This window comes from Harpegnathos saltator, unplaced genomic scaffold (assembly GCF_003227715.2).
Source record: "Harpegnathos saltator strain DR-91 unplaced genomic scaffold, Hsal_v8.6 scaffold694, whole genome shotgun sequence".
Lineage (NCBI taxonomy): Eukaryota > Metazoa > Arthropoda > Insecta > Hymenoptera > Formicidae > Harpegnathos > Harpegnathos saltator.
This window is the reverse complement of record NW_020230531.1, coordinates 1,149,882-1,175,015: the sequence shown is the minus strand read 5'-3', so window position 1 is coordinate 1,175,015 and position 25,134 is coordinate 1,149,882. Positions and strand designations below refer to the sequence as shown.

The following is a 25,134-nucleotide window of genomic DNA, read 5'->3' as shown; positions in this document are numbered from 1 at the left end:
GGAGTTTTAGCAAGTTTCGCGTAATGGAAAATAATTTCGTGAGTAACGACGGCCCCCGCGAGAAAATTGTGGCGCGAACAGAGAGTATCGCGGAAAGTACTTGGGTCGCGCACTCGTGGAAAATGGCCGCTTCACTTTCGTGGTGATTTTTATTTGGATATGTAATAAAACGTAACGAACGCGTGTCGCGCGGCACTTAATAACGATTCAACACCTGGCACACGTCGGATAATAACTTTTTAAACACCATTGTGTGTTTCACGCTGGGAAAATATATAAAAGTCCACGTTTTTGTGTGTGTGTGTGTGTGTGTGTGTGTGTATGTGTGCGCGCGCGCATACAGCGAAGCGTACATAAGAAAGCGGCGTGTTACTATTTATATTACGCGTGTTACTATTTATACGCACGCTGCTGTAATAAATAATAAAGGTTACCAGGTCTAGAGTCGAATGGATGCAACCGAGATAAGCGGATCCGGCCCATGACGTTAAGACAGAGCCGGGTCCGCAAAATCGATGTCTAAATACGGCTGACCGTGAATCGTCGCAGCTGAATCGCGATACAGATTGTTCGCAAACGCCTACGCTGTGAACGTCCTAACCTAACCCAAAGCTCCCGCAGCACACGGGAAGAAAGTGCCCCGCGTCGTATCCCGCGATAGCGCGATTCGCGAGCGTAATCACGACGATCGATCATAAAGCGGCGCAAAATGTAATGAATCGATCGGCAATGAGCGCCTGTGATATTCGCCTGAAGTCGGCCAATAGACGGATGATGGATAGTACTTCCGTTTCGAGTCCGGTGAAAAATAATCACGGGCAAATAGATAGGTGGAGGAAGGACACGAAAGGGTTCGTACATCGGGAGGGCAGGTCGGGCGGAGTAGGGGTAGAGAGAGAGAGAGAGAGAGGGAGGGAGAGAGAGAGAGGGAGCGAAGGGCGCGCCGTTATACTAATTTGGCGGGCGCGCTCGTTAACGACCCCTTTGAGGTCATAACTTTTGCCGCAAGCTCTCGACGCGTGTGCGAGAGCGCGGCTAGTGGCGCGAAGCGCGCCGTGTACCCGGTGTCTTTTCCGCACCCCTCCAAGGCCGTCGCGCCGTCACCGAGCGCGCGTCCCCGACCGGTTGGCGTTGTCGCCCCACTACCGACGGTTTCAACAGCGCTTCAACACTACTCCGCCAGTGCTCCGAAAGCATCGCGCGGGGCTTTCGTTTTCCCCTTCTCTCACCCCCTCACCCCGCGACTCCCCCCTGCCACCCTTCCTGGCCACCCTTCCTGGCCACCCTTTTGCCGGCGAGCGAGGAGAGCCGCCAGGAGGGCACGCACGTTACTCAACGGAGCTTGAAGCGCATGCCCGGCCAATCAGCGCGCGCGGCGCACACGTAATCGCGCGATAAGGGTGGGGGTGAGAAACGTGCTTTCGTCTCGCGGACCTTCCTCGAGGAGCTTTTCCGCGAGGCTCAGTAAGCGACGCGAACTCGCCGTGGTCGGAAGCGTCTCGCGCCGGTTGTCACGCGCGCCTTCAGCGAGATCGAGCAGCACAGACGGTGGCGAGCGCGCCGTTTCCTCGCGCGAGCCTCCCCGCGCGCGCGGAACTTGATGCGCCGGAAGTCCCGAAGCTGGACAAGCTGGCGCGCTTGTTGCGAGTCCGTGACACTCTCTCGCCGAATCGCGAATCATCCCCGAGTCGTATCCCCGAGTCCGGTCGAGCGCGCGCGCGCGCACGGCGCGATCAAGTCGCGTCGAGCCGAGGAAGTCATCCTCTCTGCGTGGCTTCGCAAAGGGTTATCCTCTGTTGACGTTGGCGGACGAGTCGAAACTTTTCGCTCGAAGAAGTAAGAAGGGAGACGACCTCGGGCTCGAGTCTCGCTCGCGTTCCTCTCTCCCTCCGAGCGTCGAATGGAAACGCTTTGATCGGAGAGACAAAAAGTTGAGGCTATTCGATGAATAAGAGGAACGTCTGGTTTCGCCGAGAGGCACTTTAAGTTACTCAGAAGTAAGTTACTCGCGGGAGCGAGAGAGAGAGAGAGAGAGAGAGAGAGAGAGAGAGAGAGAGAAATAAAGAGAAAAGGAATCCCCGATCTTCCGGACCGTCCCCGCATCGTGGAAGCTCACCGTAAGGAATCGCGGGGTAGCTTTCGGCGTAGCTAGCTGACGTCATCGAGAACAAACAAGTAGATCGAGGATTTGCGGCGGGAAGGGTATTATGTCCCAAGGCTAGAGGAAAGAAACCAAAGGCGAAGCGGCAGCGGCGACGGTGGCAGCCGAAGAAGGAGACGAAAGAGGAGAGAACGCTGAAGAGACATCAGAGGGGAGGGAGGGGGAGGGGGGCATCGCGGTGAAAGACGGAGGACGAGGAAGGAGGTAGCTCCTGGAAGCTTGAGCCTCGGGTTATCACGAGAGGCGAGTTAGGAGACGGGCGAGATAGGATTTCGATCGAGGTACTTCCGTGCCTTAGCGGTTAAGAGCCGATTAATGCGATCGCTCCTAATTAGCGACCGGCTATTTCGCAATCGCAGTAGCTCGCTTTTCCGTCCGACGAGCACACTCGATCCTCGCTGTTCGCCCACCGAGACGTCGTCCACGGAGGAAAGGTGAATCGACCATCGATCCATGTCGACTCGAGGCATCCCCGGCGTCGTCACTCCACAATGACGGCGAACACAGCTTTTCCGTCAAACGTCTTCGCGCTCATTATCGACTGATCGACCCCGGACCGGCCGATCAGACGCAAGGCTAATCCATCTCGAGCGTTAATAGAACAATTCAATCGCGGACGGGGACGGACGATGCTCGGTAAAAACACGTAAGGATCGCCCGTGTGTGTGTGTGTGTGTGTGTGCGCGCGCGCGCGCGCGCGCGCCTATCTTTCTCTTCCTATTCTTCTTTCGCCGAGAGAGAAAGCGCCCTGTGGAGGACCGCACTCCCGGAAAAGACAAGAAGCTAAGATGTGCGCGAGATCGTTGCTGCTATGCGTCCTCGGCGTCATCGCTGTCGTCAACGGTAAGTCCACACATGGACGGTATTATATCTCATAACTGGCGGAACAGCTTTCTCTCTCTCTCTCTCTCTCTCTCTCTCTCTCTCTCTCTCTCTCTTTTCCTGCGAAACCCGTACTTGGCGTACTTGGAATGTGTGGCCGTCACGTCCGTTCCGTCCGGTTATTTTCAATCACCGTAGGTGCTCTTTATTAGCACGACGAATGGCGCGTATCCGCATGGTGTTTTTCGTTGTTTCTTTCGCGCACACAGGTACGGGTGACGCTGTTACTCTTCTTCTTTTTCTTCTCATTTTTCCTCGCTGTTCCTTCGACGCTCAATTAATTGTTATTGAAACGCGGAATGTACCGAATATACCGTACATTTGCGTCAGTATTACAGATACGCCGTATTAGCGCTTCAACCATCCGCGGTCGTAACACGGGATATTCGAGTTATTTCGACCAGTACATCATTACGGCTCTCGCCGGCACGAAAGGTTAATAACTATCGTTATTACCTGACACGCGTATGGAAGCGAGACCGCAGAGATGACGCGCGTCGCGTACAAAAAGTCGCCGCCAGTCTCTCACGCTGGCGCTGCGCTCATCATGGATAAACCAGTTCGCGCGACCGCGCGTAATGACGAGCCGGAGAAACCATAAATATCGATTCAAAGTTCATAACCAAATACACGCGGCTAAAGTAGCGCAGCACGAGGCACTCATTTTTCACGAGAGCGCGTGAGCTGCCGAATCTTCGCGAAACTCGTCGGCGCCTCGAATGCGCTGTTTTTTTACGGTGGTCCGAATTACGCGTGAAAATGTTGCGTCGACCCCGGCAAGTCTCGCAAGTAACGGCCAACCTATCGTTCTTTATGTTTCTTGTTCTCCGCCGTGTTTTCATGCTCGCGGCGCGTCACGGCAGGCGACACGGATGGACCCTGCGGAAAAAGAACGACGTAAGGTGTAAGAAGGGACTCGACGAAAATGCTCGCTCGCGTCGAGCACGCGGCAACACGACGGTTTTATACATGGTCGGTTTTTATGGGCGCACGCCATACCGGCGTGCCGATGGTGTCGTAATCTATGTGCTGAAATCGGGGGATGACGGAGAGAGACGGATGATAGGCGGGCGGTTTAGCGGCGGATGTATAACAGAAAGAGAGAGAGAGAGAGAGAGAGAGAGAGAGAGAGAGAGAGAGAGAGAGAGAGAGAGAGACAGCGAGACAGACGCATATTTTCAGGGTGGATAAAGGGGGGATGGGGAGGGGAAAGAAGGGGGGAGAGACACTCACATATACGCTCCGAGATGGAGCGGTAAAAAAAACTGAGCCAGGTTGAAGCTGTTAACGCGTGTTAACGGAGCTCGCTCGCTCCCTCGCTCTCGCTCGTATAGCGGGTGAATGGCGACGAAAAAGTGCTGATATTTTTGCCGTTTCAATGTATCGGCGTCGGGCAAAAAGGCCGATCGGTCCGGCGAAAAATTACGCCGGTGAGATGAAGGGTGTTATTATTTTGGTCGAAGACAGATCGAAACAATGATTTCCTTTCTTCGGTGGACTCGCCGCAATCGTGTTTGCGTTATTTGAGCGCTCTCCTGTTATTTTTCTACCTTTTTCCTTGAGATTCTCACTTTTCACACCTCGTCTAAAGAAAAATTGTAAGTGTATATCGACCGCGCATTAGCGCGCATCGATCGCACGTTTGCGCGAGCGAGAAAGGTTTTAATGCCAAAGGTCAAAATGTCGTAACAATTTGGAGTCCTCGTAATGCGTGGTAGTATTCGTATGATTTTGGGGGACGTCGCGCGTATATCTCGCCACTACATTTTTTTCCACCTGAAAGGCTCGCATTTAGACACCGCCGGGGCGGCGGTGGTGTTTCTGTTTGACCGCGTTTATATTAATTAATGTAATCCGGCTTTCGCACGCGCGGTATTGCGGCTCACACACGCGCGCGGTAACGCTATCGTGCGAAAAAGCTCGTTTCAAACGGAACGAGTGAGAGAAAGAGAGAGAGGGGGGGGGGAGAGGAAGGAAGAGAGGAAGAGGCGCACTTTTCGGACAGCGAATGCAATAAAAACACAGTAATATCGGCGCGTTGGCCGTGCACTTCGCCCAACGTGCAAGATACAGCTTGCTGAATGCTTCGGCCATTGTTTGAACTCCGTGTAATTAATTAATCATAACGTTGCGCGCGGCATCGCAAATATTTGAGATAAAAATGCATAACTGGACGCATCGAGCATCGTGATTAATGGTCGGGGCGAACACTCTCTGTATGCGAGTCGGGAACAACGGAAGCAAAAGTTCATCGCAATTGTAAACATTGGAAAACGGTAGACGATAACGTTTATTGACAGAATGTGTAACGAGAGCGAGAGAGAGAGAGAGAGAGAGAGAGAGAGAGAGAGATCGCGGACGCGCGCGCGCGCGCAGAATTAAGGAGCGCGAGAAAAGCTTCGTAAAACTACCAATATGCTGAAATCAGATGAATCGCAGGTAATTTGTCGAACGAAGCAAAAATTTGGCTGTGTGCATCCGCGGAGGGATAAAGCTGTGGCGGCCGATGGATTTAACGGATGGGAGCATCCGAGTGCCCTAAGGAACACGCATCGCGAAATAAAATTCGGTCGACGCTACTATCGCGCTTCGTTTCCCTCTTCCGTAACGCGCTTTTGTAATATACACTCGACTCGGTGATCCGGCGCTCCTTGTTTACCGTGCGCCGAGCGGCTGTGCGCGAAACGGACAACGAGGGTCGAGGTCTCGGTAGCGATTTGATTCCTGTTCGAATCCGCACGAACTGTCGGCTATTGTCCGGCTCGAACCAATCATCGTCAGCAGGCTACGAGCGTGATTCCAGGCGATAGAAAGTACGGGAGCTTGCACGTTATATCCGTCGCCTCCGGAAATCTAGTCCTTCTAACATTGGCTCGATCTTCTCGCGTGCGAAGTCTCGCTCGAGATTCTCTCGATGGCTTTTCCGAAGACCACGCTTTTAACTTAACTGCCACCCGTCCGAAAGCGATTTGAAGAATTATTGGAAGGACGGAACGCTTGCGAAGCGCTCCATGCGCGCATATGATTATCGTCGTGTGTGTGTACAGAGTGTAATATCAACATACAGGTCGGTATGATGGGTTGCCTGCTCTTATTTGTACAATGCAGAGGTTGCTGAAAAAGTTACTCGCTGATTTTGTCAATAATGATACTCGCAGTGCTCTTAGGTTGTGACAAGTGCAACTAACTTTGCACTCGCTTCTGCAGAGGTATGTGAATCGACCGGGAAAGCGGTATAAATATTGACTGCAGCTTAATCGACGACAACTATCAAGCGACATGTTTCTCGGTACATCATAATCTTGCATCTTGACGCCGATTTCGTTTGATCGGAGATAGGGCTCAATGATCGTCGTCGATCAGAAATGATCGTTTGTAGAAACATGGATGGAATACGGTATATAAGATACTTCTCTAAATACTTCTTTACCGTTGTTTCTGATCTTCAATTTCTATCGAACTTTCCAGCGCAAGAAAGAAATTAGGAAATTATGTGAAACCAGAAAATATGTTGCGTTATTTATCTCCTTGACTGTTACTCTTATTTACTTTGCTCAGATCCGTAATGTTTATTTCTCAATTTCACTTTTTAAACATCTCTTTTATTTCAATGAGACTCGACCCCTGTCAGAAACCCCTGCAATCGACAAATATGCCACAACGATCACGATGCAAAAACGATGCAAACTTAGTTGCACTCGTCGCAACTGAGAGCACCGCAAGTGTCATCAACGAGTGCAACTTTTTCGGCAATTTCTCCGAATCGTCCGAATAGGAGCGGGCAACCCGTCATCGCTGATCTGTATGTTGATGTTACATCCAGTACGCGTGGTTTACGCACGTAGACGTGTGTATGTTCGGTTGCAAACGGGAAAAGAGAAACGTTCGCGCGCAGAGTCCGGCGGAGACCACTCGCGGCAAACGGCAATCACCCTTTTCGACATTTTCGCCGAGAGAGGAGATCAGCCCTCGAGAGAAATATCGGCGTGTAAACGGCTAAATGGGAACGATTAAGTTTCTCATGTAATCGATCGCGGTTGTGTGGTCGTAAAGAGGCAACTCGTGTGTAGGAAATCCACATTTGCATATTAGATATTTGCATGAAGCGGATAACGATAACGACGATTTGCTTATTAAAGAAAGAGATAAGCGAGTAATTTGCCACTCGACTCGCCTCGCTGCCAGCTTCGTGTAAAGCCGCCATTAATAGTTTCAAGTATTTGCGTGCCGCCTCTCGTGGGCCGCGACTAGAAAATCACTGGGTGACGGCCGCATCTGCACACACACACACACGTGAACACACGCATCTGCACACACACACACGTGAACGGGCTAACACCTTTAATGACGCGTGCGAAGCGTCTCGCGACGGTGCGTCAGGCCGCGCGACTGACGATTCGCGTTGCCGACACGAACACAGCGAGCAATTCGGCCCAAGTCATCGACAGCTCTGTACTTTTCGCGACCTGCTCGTCGGCGCTGCTTAATTAACGACGAGCTGACGTCCTCTCGTCAGCCTTTCTCCAAGCCGCGGATGCTCAGTAGCAGCTTCGGCGAGCAATCGCGACACGCTGGAAAGTGTCCGTGTGAAATATTCACCGCGATCGTGCGAAACCCCTCTGACTCTCCGCGAGCCGATAAAGAGGTAATAATACGGCGCAAATTATACCTGCAAATCGACAATGAGAGGTATCTATCGTTCGGCTACAAGTAAGTGTGACGGGCGATAATGGGTGAAAGAAGGATGAATTTATATCTCGGTATCCGTTTTTACACTCTCATGGAGATTTTAATCTCACTGTGAGTCTTTTCCGAGCGCCGTATCAATATCTGTCGCTGTTAAGGCTAAAATTACGAGCAATTGGCAGGTAATTAACGTCACTCGACGGTCTCGATATCGCGCGCGGCGAATAATATTAGACGGTTATCGAACGAATTATACGATAGGGTCCGGGCTAAGACTGGGGCTTGATTATACCGCGGTATAAATGTAAAGCGAAACGATAATAGATATTACGCGTTGCCAGGGCTGTACGAGCAATTTGAGCGAACTTAGTTGAATTTTCCGTCGAGGCGACCGCGGGGTGAATTTCTCCTGCGAATTTTACGGTGGCCTTTTTCCACTTGGAGGATTACGAGCGTATACATCCAGGTGAAAATGCTTCCGCTGGGATACGGGGATGCGGAGAAATGCGGTTGCGAATATCGCTAAGAAATGTTTTACAAACAAACAACACGAAAAATGCGCGAGAGACCGAACAGCGAGATCGAGAGAGATCGCGATATTCCTTCGCTCGATTTGCCTAATTCGATGACGACCTAACATGAATATTGATATGCTATGCCACGCTACGCCGAACAATGCCATATACCTCAAAATATCCAATATTCATTATGTAATAAAATTATAATCAATCCTTCAACATCGATGCGTAACGTTGGCACACGGTTGGCAGACTAATCTAACAACTTAATTCCTGATATATTATACATTATTAGCATTCATCAGATCTGATTTTAGTTTCTGACTCTTTCAGCAATTTCGATTATTTGCATATTTTATTTCATTTGTTATTTTATTTCGTCGACGTCTAATTTTTATTCCTCCTTTCGAGATCTTCGACGAAACACGGAGAACATTCACACTTATATTTTGCAAATTTTTTTAAAAATTATTTCAGTTAATTATTAAAATTAATACCATGATGCATGACCAACGCAAATTATTTAAGTTAATAATATCGTGATGGTATATCACGAGGATATCACGCCTATTATACCGAGATGAAATCAGATAAAGAATCGTTTAATCAGCAGTAAAGAATAACTTATTTGTTTGAGTATTTCTGCACTTTGATATTCAACGCAGCTCTTGTAGCAACTTTTGCTAATACTTGCTGCGATTCTACAAACATCTCATCAAAAGTATATAGTAATGCTCAAGTTACTTACTTTTATTCGCCAGTGATACATCACGTCCACATTTCTCGCGCGCTTTTCAGCAAATACAATTAAACAAATGAGAATTACGATATTCTCCATTACGATAGCTTTCTACTTTCGTCCGATAATTAATCGGCGAGCTGAACATCAGCGCGCATCAGCGCTATTTGCATTCTGATAATTATTGATACACGAAAATAATAATGACGCGATACATCTGTCACGTCATTGAGTTAATCATTAGACAAACAGTTCGGTACGTCGTGCTCATGCGTGCAGCTCTCCGTGTGAGAGTAAAGCAACGGTGAAACTCTTAGCTTATGGCTGAACCATTTGTTAAAGGATTAGCGATACACGCGCCTACGTTGCACACATTTTCGCGCGCTGTCGCGAGAGCGGTCGAGTAGTTTTACACAGAGCGGTGATACAACGTTATATAAAATTACGTGGAAACGCGGGGGAAGTCCTGGGACGCGAGCGCGTTTGTCGCACGTCGAGAGAAAAATACGAGGCGTCTGCGTCGACGGACAAAATTATATACACACACACGATGACTGATAAACTGAGACGGCGCGGATAATTCAGTCGAGGATGTCTCTCTTTCTCGCTCAACCCCGCCCTCTCTCTCTCTCTCTCTCTCTCTCTCTCTTCTCTCTCTCTCTCTCTCTCTCTCTTCCTCTCCATCTCGCTCTCTGCTACTCCACCAGCCTCCATCGTTCCGCGGTGCAAAAACCTTGCGAATTACCCGCGCGAGGCAGGTTGATTAATTACGACGTGTGTGCAACTCCGCGGTGCATCCCGGCGCGGGAGTACCGCTCCGTCAATGTGACGTCGACGTCGGCGAGCGACGTTGAGACGACACAACGATGTCGACGGTGACGACGACGACGACGACGACGACGACGACGACGACGACGACGACGACGACGACGACGACGAGGACGAGGACGGCGAGGACGGCGAAGACAACAACGATGATGACGACGACGACGACGACGACGATGACGATGACAACGACGAGGACGGCGAGGAGGACGAGGACGAGGACGAGAACGAAGGTGGTGGCGGTGGCGGTGGCGCGGGTGCCTTTCCGCATGGCGTGCTATGAGCACGCATATCCGCGAAGTAGTTCGTACGAGCGAGTATTGCGAGAAATGCAACGGCAGTAAGACGACACCTCCCGACTGCCGGTGCTCGAATGTGACTCGTATGACGTGGCGCATACGTGCGTGCGTGCGTGCGTGCGTGCGTCGAAAAGACCTGGTACTTCGCGCGCAACGCGTTTCGCGATTATTCGACTTTTCTATTCTGACTGAGATTTGCCACGATACTGTCACTGATCAAATTTATTTCCACGGTGGAGACGCGATTATCAACGCGCGGCAGATTTATTCGGAGAAAATGTCAAATGACGTTATCGCGTTACCCGATATACACTACCGTTGCCACGCGAGGAACTTCAGCGGGATGTACACGAGAATAGGAGCGATTAACCGAGAAACGCCATCCCTCCGCAAAATCGACACATCTAAATAAACATCGCGCCTGGACCGTCGTTGGTTTTGCCGCAACCGCAGAAATCGAAGGTATCAATAATTCTCGCGACAATTTTTTTCTCTTCCTTTTTCCTCCTCCTCTATTTTTCTTCTTTTTTTCTGCACCGCGGTACCTCTCGCTCGCGGATGAAGGCGCGCGCGCGGCGAAACAGCAGGCGGAATAACCGACGCGGCGATATTTTCACCGCTCTCTTTTTTTTCGCCGGGCGCGGTAGCATATTGGATTATTTATCGATGCGATGCGGTCGAATTAGGAGGCGAAACGCGCAAAAATGTACGGCAATTCGCGATCGGCGCGTATGTCCACTTTGCGCGCGTCCCTTTTTTCTCGTTAGCATATCCGGGGGGTGGCAGCGGGCAGCCTCGCTCGAAAATGAAAGGGATTTCGGAAAAAAAAGCGTGTTAAGCCGCGACGAGGGAGAGGGTGTATACGTAGCAAATTGAAAAATACGGGAGTGCCACGTAAATGCTGTTTTTTCCCCTTTTTCTCTCCTCCCCTTTTTTATCCGTGAGAGGGTTTCCAGGCTGCCGCGTCGGCGGTGGTGCGTATATTCGACGTCGCTATGGTTTATTCAAAGCATAATCCAAGGAACGGACGAGAGTGAGGTCAGGAAATAATTACTTTACGCCAGATTCATTCGGGATATATTTTTACGGTTACTCCCCTCCTCTCCTCTCCTCTCCTCTCCTCTCTTCTTTCTCTTTCTCTTTCTCTTTCTCTTTCTCTCTTTCCTTTGTTTTCTTGCGAAGGATGAAGCATGGACGCGTGTGTGATCGATAATACAGCGGCGCTGCACGGCGACGCGAAGTTAGAAATGAAAAACATGTTTTTTAATCGGGTCTGGGTGTAGTCGAGTCCTGGAAAAGCGTTTGCTTGCCTTGCGATTTGTATTTGCAAACGTCAATTTTATGACTCGCGAATAATGGATATTTTTGCGAGCTGTCCGTGAGTCAGAGTTCGTCGTTAAAGTTATGTCGCGGAGTTGCGGGCGATTCATTATGTGTAAGTCAGCCTGCGTGTAACAGCCAGCGTTTTAAAGCATTCGCAGAGGCCAGTTGTACAGCCTTGGCAATGGGAGCGTTTAAACGCGACATCTGTTTAGCACAAACCGTGAATAATTTCGCATAGTACTTTCAAATGGCACGAAGAAAATCCCGTGCTTGTAAATCGACAGCGTTTATTGCGCGGCGTCACGTCGCCTGCGCGTGTTTATTGTATAACATCACTTCGTGATGCGACATACAGGGTGACACCGAAAAAGGTGGCCGAAAAACTGTGGTTGTAAAACCGTATTCTACTCTTCCTAAGAATGAGAAAAGATCGTGTGAACATTGATCGATACAAAAATTCTTCATTTCCGAGACATAAATACTTTTTTGTTTATGATTGAGTATCCCCTAGGGATGTATTGGGTTGGCAACTAAGTGATTGCGGATTTTGTCGACAGATGGATCTTACACTTTCTTTTGTTTCGTTAACGTGTTCAAAGTACCTAACCTATATTTTTTTCTTATTGTTTGGACTTCTACCTTTCATTTGGTACAAAAATTATATCGATTAGTTGTTTAGTTTTGTTTTTATCCCAATTTAAAAATGGAAGAGGCAAGACGTGCACTTGAGACATATTTTATTGTATTATTTCCGAAAAGGCAAGAACGCATCGCAAGCACACAAGAAGTTATGTGCCGTATATGGGAATGAAGCCTTGAAAGAAAGGCAGTGTCAAAATTGGTTTGCCAGATTTCGTTCTGGTGATTTTTCATTGAAAAATGCTCAACGATCTGGCCGTCCAGTTGAAGTCGATGAGACCCATATCAAGGCCATTATCGATTCAGATCGTCATAGCACGACACGTGATATTGCAGAGAAGCTCAATGTATCGCATGTATGCATTGAAAAAAATTTAAAAAAGCAAATTTAAAATTTTGAATTTTCATTCTTATTTAAAATCCGCAATCACTTAGTTGCCAACCCAATATAAAGCTTACTTAAAGAAATTGCTGGAAGTGGAAGTTCCTTCTGCAGTAATACACATCGACGTTGCAGAGACTGTCAAGATGTTCAAAAATTCCTGGTGTATTCCGAATTTTGTTACATGCAGAAATAATCTAAATAGTATTATTATCATAGACTAAACTTTTAAGATGTCCCGACAAATAAAAATCTAAAAGAGTTAAGTCAAAGGAGCGTGCGAGCCAGGCCCGGAATTGATGCTCTTCTGCTGATCCACCGATCGGTGTAATTGTTATTAAGGAGCTCAATCATGCACATTCGAATGCGTGTTGCTAATGGCACATCTTATTATAATAGAATAGTAGAAAGTTCAGTTTCCAAAAATTGTGCACATTTTTTACCGTTGAGTGTAAATGGAAGAAAAACTGGTTCAATAAGCAAGTCTCCAATAATTCCAGTCCACATGTTGCATGAAAACCGGTGTTGGAGATTGATTAACAGCATGCGTGTTAATTAAGCTTCAAATATTTTCACAATATCCAATCGTAAACAAAAAGGTGTTTATATATTCTCGGAAAGGAAGAGTTTCCGGATCTCACCCTTAGGAGGAGTAGAATACCGAAATTTGGCCATCTTTTTCGATGTCACCCTGTATAAATGCAACTCGCATTATTCTCCTTCGCTTGCTCCGATCTGCTCCGTATTAGCATCGGATAAGAAAATTGCATAACTATTTCGAAGGCAAACAACATATTCGCGAAGAGGCACATGCAACAAGCTTAACAATATATCTTATCGTATCGGATAACTCGGTAAAATCATTCTCATCACTTTGGTGGAAAGAGCGGAACATAATACGATGCATTGTTACTTAAATATCCGATTCTATGATAATCGACAATACATTGACGATGCTCGAGGCAAAATCAGGCTGTTTCCTGTGATTTTTACTTCGGAATGTCATTTCAGAAGCTTGCAACGTTGAATAAAAAATGGTTTGTTGCAAAGTTCGGGGTCGTGAGGGGATGATTGGGATGTTAAATCCAAATGTTATTACGATTTCACGGCTCGGTCGAGGTCATCCCGGAAGGACGGGGATTACTGCTGCGGATATAGGATAATAAGGATCCAAGGAGGTAAAGACGAGAGCTCGGTCGTACGTGACTGGAATCGCGCGCTGAAGAAAGCTCGAATTACTTTGACAAACTCCGCGGCGTACGTGCTCCGTCTCTTTGCAAAAGAGTCATGCTTGTTAGAAATCAGTAGGATGTGTACGTATATAGAGGCTAGGTGGAAGGATACGTACAGTCGAAACTGAATTAATTTCTGTTATGGCGAAGCTGTGCTTTTCCTCCCTCGCGATGTTTGCCACGTGTATTGTTTCTTCCGGAATTGTCTCGAGCTGCATTCGTCTCGTCGCGAAGGAAATCGCGAATCGCGAGCGAATTTTTGACGTGGTCGGAAAACATGAGAGACGGGGAACGTCCGACGCGCAATTAAACGACGTCGGTAGGTGCGATTAGCAGATGCTTACGGTAAAAAAAAAAAATTTTTCTTTCACACATTGCTGCGAGGCTGAATATTGGAGGTTTGTGCGCCGCGCCGAAATACATGTAACTTTTAAAAGGTATTGTCGCGCCGCATCGCCGCGACGGCGGCTGCTAAGTTTTCCCGCCGAAAAGTTCGCGAAACAATGACGACGGCGACGAGAAACATCGCGCCGTCCCGTACATCCTCCGGCATACAGCCGGTTGCATCGGGAACTACGCCCGGCCGACTATCTATCTGTCACCGATAGCAAGTTTACATCTGCTATAGTTGGAAATGTTCCTTCTATCTATCCCGTTACTTTTATTCCCGTCATGCCGTCGGCCGGCGACTTCTCTTTCGCCGTAACCCCCATTGGCATCGCCAACCCCGTCCTAGTACGTACTTTCAGCCGAGTTACGACTTGGCCGAGAATCTGACTTCCCCTGTTTGCTTGGGACAAGGCGCGACCGGCGCTCTGGGACGATAAAGGCTATCCGATATCAATTGGATCGGTCGTTTTGTTAAGAAAAGATTCTCTCGAGATTGATCGAAAAATCTGAGTGATCGTCGTCGATGCCCAAGTCAAAATTTTCTATTCCATGTCAGCCCTGCAGATTCTATCAAATTTTAGTGTTCGAAATGAATGGTATTTAATCTTTATTGTTATTTTCAGGAAGTAATGTATCAAATGTGCAACTTATTCACAGCACTGTGATAGATGTAACATGTGTGATGAGCGAATATCAAATAATGTAATAGGATACGATTTTTTCTTCTAACTTGCTCCTCCTTTGATTTTTCTGAAAATGATGCAGACGACATGGTCTCATGATTTTCACTACCGTTCTCAAAAATCTTTTTTCGAATTCTTTGTCTTGCCATTTTTCGATAAGGGGTCCGTAAGAAACTAAGTCCGTAAGAAAAATTAGATATAAAAATATTACAACGGCACAAACGACACAAATATTTACTTATGAGTTAGTATATTAACGAGCAAATTATTTAAAACACGATAATACACTGCACAAATCGCTTTAAGATTATAAATTGTTCTGATATCTTCGTCTCCAATGATGGTTTGAAAAAAGCTGATGAAAGTGTTTTACCGTTAAAAAAGGATACGTTGTGTCGATAATAATAGGAGTGTGATTTAATTTTGAAGGGTTTCTCTTCTCCAAAAACTGATTTACTCGAACAAGATAATGAACGAATACCTTAATCAAAATATTTTCCTTCGTCCTCTACAATTTTTCCCATTCTTTTGCTAAGAGATGGATTCCACGACGATAAAAAGATTCTTTTCTGGAGTTGATCCAATTTTCAACAAATTTTTACACTTGTTCAAAATTGTAAAAGTGCGTATCCTCCAAAGCATGCATTGCATCGACCGGAATAAGTGATAATCGGAACAATGTCTGGAGAATACGTGGGATGCGGTAAAAGTTCCAGCTCTAATAGCGTTTGATTTACTGATAATGCAACATGAGATCGAGTATTGTCGTGTGGAAGGATCACTTTGCGTCACGTCGTTTACTCGCAATTGGTGATCGTTTTTGGTCCAATGCTCGCTCCAGTTAATTGTTGTATAATTGTTGTCGGTACCGATCAGCGGTAACAGTTTCATTGGGATTTAACAGTTCATAGTACAAAACACCTTGATCCCACAAAATGCACAGCAATACTTTTGAACCGTGAATATTGCGCCTGGGTGTTGCTGGTTGGCCTGGATCAACCCATGATTTTTTTCGTTTGGGATTATCGAAATGGACCCATTTTTCATTCCCGCTAACAATTCGATACGGTAAAAAATTCTTCATTTTCCGTCTGGCGATCAACCGGAAATGTTCAACCGGTTCGCAACGACATTTTCCGATAATTAATGTGGAACCTATTTTCCTTCTTTGTGAATCTTTCCCATATCATGTAAACATTTAGTAACTGTTGCACGATCAACATTTCATGCTGTGGCACGTTCTGAAATGGATTGTGCTGGATTTTCGTTCAATAATGCTTCGTCCAATAATGCAAATCTCAATTTTCAAACTTCCTTGATTCTTGATTCTTGATTCTTGAGCGATCTTTGTCATTAACATTGAAATCATCGTTTTTTAGAATCGTCTAAACCAATATTTACATGTCCTAATTGATGGAGCAACATCATAAGTTTCTGTCAGAATTCTATGACTTTCAGCCGCTGCTTTTCCTGATTAAAAACAAAGCAACGCATGTCGAAAATATTCTTTAAGAAATTCCATCTTTAAGATGGTATTAACACGATTTTTACTGCGTCTTGTATTGTTAGTAAATGACTGAATATCATGGATTAATATTAAATAATTAAGAAACAATAGCTGTGATCGGAATGTCTTTGACAAAATTGACATTATCTGTGCCATCTCTTGCAAAATCTTCAAAAGCAAATCACACACCCAATAGCAAAGATTCTAATAGTTAGCTAAATAAAAAAGTAAATATTTTTCTTTTATGATCTGAACGTAAATAATTATAACGTCGTAATTCCGTCAAGAATTTGTAGGATTAGTAATTCTGCAGGGCAATTAGAAGCCAAAAATTCTCGAGTCGGATACACAGAGACAGCATTCTCGCTGGTGTACAAATTTGAGATATTTCAGCCAGTCCTTTTTGTTTTACGTGTTCCTTTCTTAGCTTCTTGGCTGGCGTATTTTCTGTCTTCTTATACGCTCGATGTCTACGTCGTTCGTTGTAACAGGCGTTCCTGGCATTTCGTACACGGTGCAATCGTGTACTTGAAATCGATTAATCGCGATAGGAGGTGGTTGCGTGTGTACGAACATTTGCGGCTGGCGATCACTCGAAACTTTCGGTAATAAATGTCGAAGGCTATATACGCGAAAATTACACGGGAATCTCCGTTCCGTCGATTGAAATTCCGAAGCATTCTTCGGCCCGAAAAGTTCTCGCTAACCAAATCCGGTCGAGCCAAACGTGTACACGGTGTTAAAATAATCCAGGTGATACTTTCAAGGTCTGCGAGCCAATAATTTCACCGTCGATATCTTATTGCAGTTGTACATTACGTTTGCACGTCTTACTTTATATCCGACAAGAGAAGCCGCGATGTTCAAAAGTCATCATTTCGAAAAGAAATCCGTTTTTCAGTTATATGCATCCAACTAGAATTTTAATATCGAAATGGCGACTTTGTTGAAAATGATGACATTTAACCACTCATTCGCGCTGTAAGAGTAAGCGTCGACGTCAAGAATCGAACGGAATATTCGTAGCGTCGAAAGAGGTCGATTTGCGTTTAAACTCGCTCGTCGTAGACTTGTGCAAAATTTTCATTCGCGAGAGCCAGTGGACTTTTCGTCTCTTACTGCCAAGTAGTAAGAGACGAAATTGGTCAGCCTCGCGGAGACACGCTTCTTTGGAGCGTTGTATCGATCCCGATGCTTCGCGTCCGCGTTCCGCTCCCTTCGCGGCGCGGAATAGCGCGACCGGAGCAGTGACAATAACGGCGAGAGACCATAACGTCGTAACAGCAATAAAAGCACGCTGTCGCTGGCCGGAGATGAAATGAGCCGGCAGTAAAACTGCGGAACGCGCCGCGATGCATATAAGTCCCCATTTGTTTCAATTTGTGACGCTCGCTCGCTCGCCCTCGCCTTCTTCCCCACCAGCCATGTCTTTCAAACCACCCTCTACCCTTCTGTTGTACCCGGCAGCTTTTCGACTGGAGCACAACCCTCCGCTGATTATTGTCGCTCGACTGACGCAGAGCGCCGCGTCTTCGCGCATTACTGTTATTCGCCTGGGAGGGCCGCGCTGGATTTTTGGCGTATAAATTCCAACGATGCAAAGCGACCCCGCAGACAATACGCTTTCCTCAGATTGTGTGGCTTGTGTTCCGCTTTAATCATACGTAAGGGCGCCCGTTTACGCCCGAGTTCAGTGCCTTTTTATGTTAATCCATTTTTTTTCGGGGCCGTCCGAGACCAGAGAGATGGAATTTTAAGGCGCGATAATAAACGACGCGGTTACCGTAAACGATACCAACACGCCGGGCGTCGTAAAACTCGCGACCGTACTTTATGTTGCTACACTCTAACTGATCCCGAGTCGACTTGTTTTTAAACAAGAAGAGCCGATATTACACCAATTTTTACCAAATACGGATTATCGGATATTCCTGTGGCGAGATCTTACTTTGTTTCTCTTTTCTTCTACATGTCGTTTGTCCCCATTAGGAAAATCTCTTTCGGGATTAACGCTTTGTATTCTCTGAATTGGTTTACCTAAGACCTGAGTTTTCCAACTTTTTTTATATTTCGCACCCCTAAAAATTTATTAATAAACCTTCGCACCCTCTACAAAAGAAATTATTCATATGTTTTATGGTGAAAATTAGTTGTTAGGGTTTTAAGGTAGGAAATTAATAATTGTAATAATTTATTATTACATAGTATTGCTTTGTAGAAATTAATTATCATTTTAATATTATAAAATTATTATTCATGGTATTGAGCTTCGCACAGTGATGTATAATGAATGATACATATGTGTACAGATATGTAAAAAAATACATAATTTTAATAACATTTTTTTTTAATTTGATGGTAAAAATGCCGGATTCTTCCAAAATTCATCTTAATCATTATTAATTACAATCACTTTTCCTCGCACCCCCAAGAATGTTTTTTCGTTCGCCCGGTTGGGAACCCCTGCCTAAGACCTTATTAAATTTTTGTAAAATTAGATTACTTTTGGCGTATTATAAAGAATGGGAAAATAAATTTTATAACAATTTAATAATTGAATTTTAAGATAGTACTTGTAAGTACCGATACGAATACAGGGTAAGACGCAGAAAAAAAGTTCAAAAACATACGAGCGTTTAGCTAGAGAGAGAGAGAGAGAGAGAGAGAGTACTTTTACTATCAGAATATAAAGGGTTAAATGAAACAAACGGTATACTTTGCTGCTATTCCAAAAAAGAAAATGTTAAAAATCTCTCTCTCTCTCTCTCTCTCTCTCTCTCTTTCTCTTTCTCTCTTTATCGAGCAATGGCAAGGGATATATATACATCGGGCTCGACCGTTAAATAAACCAACGATCTCGCGAGCATTGCGATCGGATGATTCATGAATATCGGCTATCGTCTTCGCGGTGACCGCCATTGTGGAACTTGATGCACCCATCCCGCCCATCTCCGCGTTCCCGCACCCCCGGCTAACAACGTCCAACCTTCCCCGAGGATTTTATTTTGCCCCATTACCTCCATATCGGAACGAACCGGCGCTGACGTCATCGAGTTCCATCAAGTTGCCAATTTTGCACTTTTCTCGACCCTTCGTCAACCCTCGCCGGCACTGCATCTTCTACACACAGAGTCCCGCTGTCCCCTCGCGCGCGCGCGCGCGTTCTTATCTCCGTAATTCCTGGCATCGGGCTTTACATATTTTTCGCGCTCTATGTGCGTGCTTCGTTTTCTACCGCGACTAATTAATAATCGCTTTACTTCGCCGAGTGATTTCTTTCCGAAATTCCTCCGCAGTTATTTTTGCGTCAAAGAGCTCGCTTTATCCGTACCTATTATAAACGTTGCTTGGCATTTTAATGATAAAATCTGTGGCGTCGCATAAACCATAAAGTAAAAATCTGACAACGGAACAAACACAGTTCGTAACTGCCATAAAACAGGCCAGGTCTTAAGAGACCCCAACCGTACTGCGTCGTTTGTTGAATAAATTACCCATCCGAGAATTAAGTTGCGGCGATGCCCATCTGTACTGTTATCAGAAATCTTGCATGGAGGAGGTATCCTCTGCGTGGAATGTAAAAAAGGAAATGTATCCTTCCCGCTGCACGGTTCACTTTATTTAGACTCTGAATTTTTTATTGTTGTTGTCTGACATATGTCTTGAAAAGTTCTATAAATATATGAAACTTCGACTCGTGTCGCCGAGCGACTGTATGAATCCTTAACGAGATAGAGGATTTATGCAAGAGGGTCTTAATTTTCCGCGCTGAACTGAAGCGAAGATATTTGATTTCGTTGTTATATTAAGCAAACGCGCGTTATCACGCGTTTTCGCGACGGTGATTATAACGTTCGCATTGGAAATATGACTTCACCGCCGATTTCATACGTCCTTAATGGATGTACGAGCCGCGGAAAATCAAGACTAAGAGTTGAGTGTGATAAAGCTCGGCTGTTATTTGAAGATATATCGTGCTACAAGACAACAACTTCCTTCGCTTTGTTTATGACGTCTCATAGGCAAGCAAAACGGGGTATACGTATGTTGCGCCGCGAGCTCGCTCCACGCGTTTCCGCTGAGACGAATTGCGAAGTGTTTCGTGGAAAGAACACAATATGAAACGTGAGATATAAGAGGAGAAATAATGACTCTCGTCGATTTATATCGACTGTTCTATGAATAACTGTCTTTGATTCGGTTTACGTTCTAAAAGTATTTGCGTCTTTTACACGTGTGCTAACTGTCCTATACAGAGGATTACCGTATTTTCCTTCAGGCAGTATATAGCTTACACAAATAATGTACAGGGTGTATAAAATGTACCGCGAGTATAAAAAGAACCGTGACGGCGAAATATCTCGAAAACTAAGTATTTTAGAAAAAAAATAGACAAAGTCTTTTACCATTTTGCAAATAAATACGCAAATTTATCGATCTTTGGAAATTTCAAAATCATCAAATTAACAAAAGTCAGGGCGCTATTGTAACGATATATTCGTAAGTTAGATATTGAAAAAATTACCAAGTTTTCCTTAAATATCTCAAAAAATATTAGGCAAACGAAGAAACGTCCCGAACAAAAGTTGTTAAAATTAATTGATAGAAAGTGATGATGTAACAAAAGATTAAAGTTTTCGTTTAAGAAAAATAATTATCTCGTAAATATCTCGAAAATGGCGTTTGTAACTGAATTATATAGTTATTTTATGTTCCTCTTGAAACCATACAACTTTTGTCTGAGACATTTTTTTCTAGAATACTTAATTTTCGAGATATTTCGCTGTTCCGATACTTTTCGTATGTTCTGTATATATTAATATACACATTCGTTCTTTCAAAGGATAATTTTGCTACGGAACGGATTCGATATTTCATCATCAGCGATGAAATATTATTTAATTTCGCGGAGCAGGCTGAAATCCAATGTACACGGCTAAAATTCATCTTTGTCAATTCCAGAGAGGGGAGGGGGGGGCGGCGGCTCCGACGAAAAACTTAATTCTCAAAAGTTGTAAATTCGCAGAAAGATTAGTATCATATTTAAGAGACTTGCGAGATTATTCGGAGAGACGCGGAGCTGTGACGCGAAGACGAGACGCAATCGCGCAAGGATATTTCCGCGTGAATAACTTTTAATCGTGCATCTATCGCGAATCACTTCTGAATATTTTACCTTTAACGATCGATTCCGGAGACGATCCCGGAACTGCGACAAGACCCTTTCGATATCTGCATTAAGCAACCTCGGGTGCTCGTTAAAAACCAAATTCGAGATCGCGGCTCTCGCGCTGGCTTTTCCCCCTTTATCTTTCCCTAAGAGGATTCCATGGAATCTTGTTGCCCAGGAAAGTTGAGCGCGAGAACGGCCGTTAGTCGCATCGTGAATCCACGAGACGCCGTTAGTGTCTCGTGTCTTGTGTATGTGTGCACGTGCGGCAACCTTGATATTTTCGTTAAGGAAATATCGGGGTGGAAAGTTGGAAGAGGGCTTGGGAAGAAGAAACCGCGCCCGCGCCATAGGGAAAGAAACACGACTGATGTTTACGAGACACTCCGTATATTCGAGCGCGCATCCACGTGTGTATATTCACACGCATGTGTGTCCGTCTCACTAACACGATCGCGCTTTGTGCGAGCTTGACGAGATAAATGGCAGACGGCGGAGATATCTGCGAAAAGTGAGGGGTGCCAGCAGGGGGGGGGGAGTTTAGGGGGCCCCTACAGGGGTCGAAATGGGGCGGTCGCGTCGAGAAGAGTCCGTTTCAATTCAGATAGCGACGTCAGCGTAGGACGCGTCGGCTGGCGAGCTTTCGCGACGGTCACCCCATCCTCTTCGCACCCCCCGCCGTTCGCTGCCAGAACAGGATGCAGCAAAAAGCAGGGGCGGCGTAACCAGATAACGCGGGTGAAATGTGCACGGGCATTATTTTCCCGGGTAAATGTGGCGTAATAGAAAAAAAGGACGAGAGCGCCGGGGGCGCGACGCGGTGGTGCATGCTCCAAGTTATCCAGACTTTATTTCGTGAAGGTGAGACACGAGAGAAAGAGGCGAAGAAGACGATACGAGGAAGACACGTGCGAGAGACAAGTGAGGCCGGTCCTTTTTGACATCGTTGAATAGTTATCGACGAGGTTAACTTCAATCGATGAGGTCGCTAGAGAGAGGGAGGGGGGAGAGAGAGAGAGAGAGAGAGGGAGGGAGGGAAAGAGGAGTGCGTCGCAGAGGGGAGGAATGGTCCTGATCGATGGTACTTCGATCGAGCAAACATCGGTGACGTCATCAGAAATAGCGAGAATCGCGCATAAATTAGAATCGAGGACTGACGGTATGTGCTACTTTCACAACACACTACTTTCCAGCAACACGATACTTGAACTTTCGTAGAAATAAGATCACGGCAGATTGCAGAACATGGACGACGATCGAGTCGTCGAACTATTAATTACGCCGACGGAGTGTTGTTCATTCCGGAAATTACGAACGCGCCGAGAGTTCCGTTCATCGTGCGACGAACTTTCCTCTCGTTTCTCCGTTTTTGTTACGTTTCGCGAAGGAGCAGAAGGGCTGAAGCGGGATTGACGCGAGTAAAAAGACAAAAAAGAAGCAACTAGGTGTCGCCGAGTGAAAGAGAAGGGGGAGGGGGGAGGGGGGATAGAGGAGAGAGCCGCACGGGACGAATTTCTGAAATATTTTTGGCGAGAAAATTTCGGGAATTCGTTACTGCAGGATGCCGCGAATTCTTCCGAGAAATTTATGGATCCTCGACGAAGTCTCGGTCGGGCTTCGTGAGAGGCGGCGAGATATAATTACAACGGAGCAAATGGGGTAGGATAGCGCGGGGGGGAGGGGGGGGGCGTAAGATGGTGGTGGAAAGAAGGTGGGGCAAGGGGTGGTCCGGGACCGTTCGTTAATGCCGACCACGAATTATGTACACGAGACTCGAAATAACGAGCGTAAATCGATACAACGAGCCGGAAGGCGATAATTTAAGTTCCTACTGATTGCGTAACAATTATATCGGTTAATTATACGCGCTAATGGCGGGCCATTATTTACGCACACTTTAGCGCACCTTCTCTCCTCCGCGTCTGTCTCCATTTTTCTCACTGGTAACGGCGACACCTAGGGGACGCAATCTAAAGGAGAGACGGAACAATTTTTCTATAATTTTATCTGTGTATGTGCGTGTGCGGGGAGAGGCGTGCGCCTCTCTCCGCCTGTGGCGGAAAGCGTCGTCGCGCTAATTAAGTTGTGCAAGTAAAATTACAAGTTACCGTTGCTCCCGGATACGGTCCTAAACGTGCGTATAATTTCTGAAGCAACGATGCAGTATTCTGCCGTGGATGACACGGCATCCTGCATCCTTTTCGCGGGGATGACATTATCGCGTGGCGCGATTAAATTCCACGCATGATCTACAAACGCTGCACGTCGCGTCGCAACGCATCGCGTCGCATCGCATCGCGTCGTACGTCGTCGCGAGAGGGCTTATCGATTTTCACTGCGGAGCATAATGAGCATAGATTTACAGCGGGCGAAGCTCCGGACGGGAGATGACGAATGATATTTGTGAAATATTTTCGCCGTCTCTGACTGGCGCGTTATATCGTCCGGCTCGAGGAATATTAAAAAGGAACGAGAGAAAAGAGAGAAACAGAGAAAAAGAAATAATATACCATGTTGCAAATTAAAGAGAAAAAGGAAAAAGCAGAGAGAGAGAGAGAGAGAGAGAGAGAGAGAGAGAGAGAGAGAAATAATATGCTATGATACGGATCGCGGTAGTGCGTCGATTTATTTTTCAGCGTCTCACATGCGACATGTCCGTTCTCTCTGCGCACGCGAATTTCCCCAAGAGAAAGAGAGAGAGAGAGAGAGAGAGAGAGGAGGGGGTGGGAAGAGGGAGGGGAAGAAATAAGATTAAATCTCCGCTAAGAATATATCGAAATGTCCGGCGCGGTCGCTGCATACATCACGCGAAACGTATACGGACACTCGAGGATCGTTCATGTAACGTACAATCGCGAGATTGCAACGTGACGCACGTACGTTGCAACGAGCGAGTCGTGCGTTCCTTGTGTTGTGGCCTCTTCCACCTGTCCGAGCGTTCTTTCCGAGCGGTGAAATAACGAAGGCGGACAAGATAGGTGGGTGGGTGTCGGGGCTGAGCGCGAGCCCAAGGACAAGTTTCATCGCGAGCGCAAACTACACGCATCGCTTACCCCGACGTGAGCGCGACAGGAAGTAAGAAGGCTCCGCGACGGAAGAGTGTCGCGGGGAGTGTGAAAGAGAGAGAGAGAGAGAGACAGAGAGAGAGTATTACAGGGGACGGTGAGCTAGGATTACACTTGGCGTCCATTAAAAGACTCGCGCGCTGTACACAGGGATCGTCCTTTGTGGACGACCAACTGGTCGAAACAGAGCTTCGCGCGTCGTGAGCTGTGTTTCTCTCGCCGTGAGGCAGACGCGAAAGCCGAGATGACGTTCCTTGGGAACTCGATTGTTCATTGCGCGGATGCAAGGATATCACGGCACGGCCTGAGGGTATAAGTTATGAGAGGAATGTTAGATGTCGGCGGAGCGCCATGGCGCGCGACGTAATGTAAAGACGCGTGTCTGCCAAACTGACGCTCCGTGTCGCTCGACGACGACGGTGTCTCGTTCGCTCGACGTAGCGTGCAGCTTCGTGCACACAAACGTGCACAAACCGGTGATTGTCATTTCGACCGGCGGGCGCGCGGGCGCGGGCGCGTCCTCGAGCGGCTCGACGCTCGGGATGATCGGCAAATTGCCCGCGAGATTTTTCCTCCCGCCGCCGAACAGATGTTTCCTTGGAATTGCAAGCGCGTCCCTTTGCTAATCCGACG

General features: G+C 46.6%; 1 protein-coding gene across 2 annotated transcripts in view; it reads left to right on the top strand.

The window, feature by feature from the left end:
- The first annotated feature begins 2,317 nt into the window (after window positions 1-2,317).
- The window catches only part of CARPA (Carbonic anhydrase-related protein A), a 157,293-nt gene continuing 134,476 nt past the window's right edge, over window positions 2,318-25,134 (top strand). For both annotated transcript variants that reach the window (XM_011146275.3, XM_011146274.3), the window contains exon 1: window positions 2,318-3,004. In XM_011146275.3, the coding sequence (XP_011144577.1) occupies window positions 2,950-3,004 (55 nt within the window). In that variant the 5' untranslated portion in view covers window positions 2,318-2,949. The remainder of the gene's footprint in view (window positions 3,005-25,134) is intronic.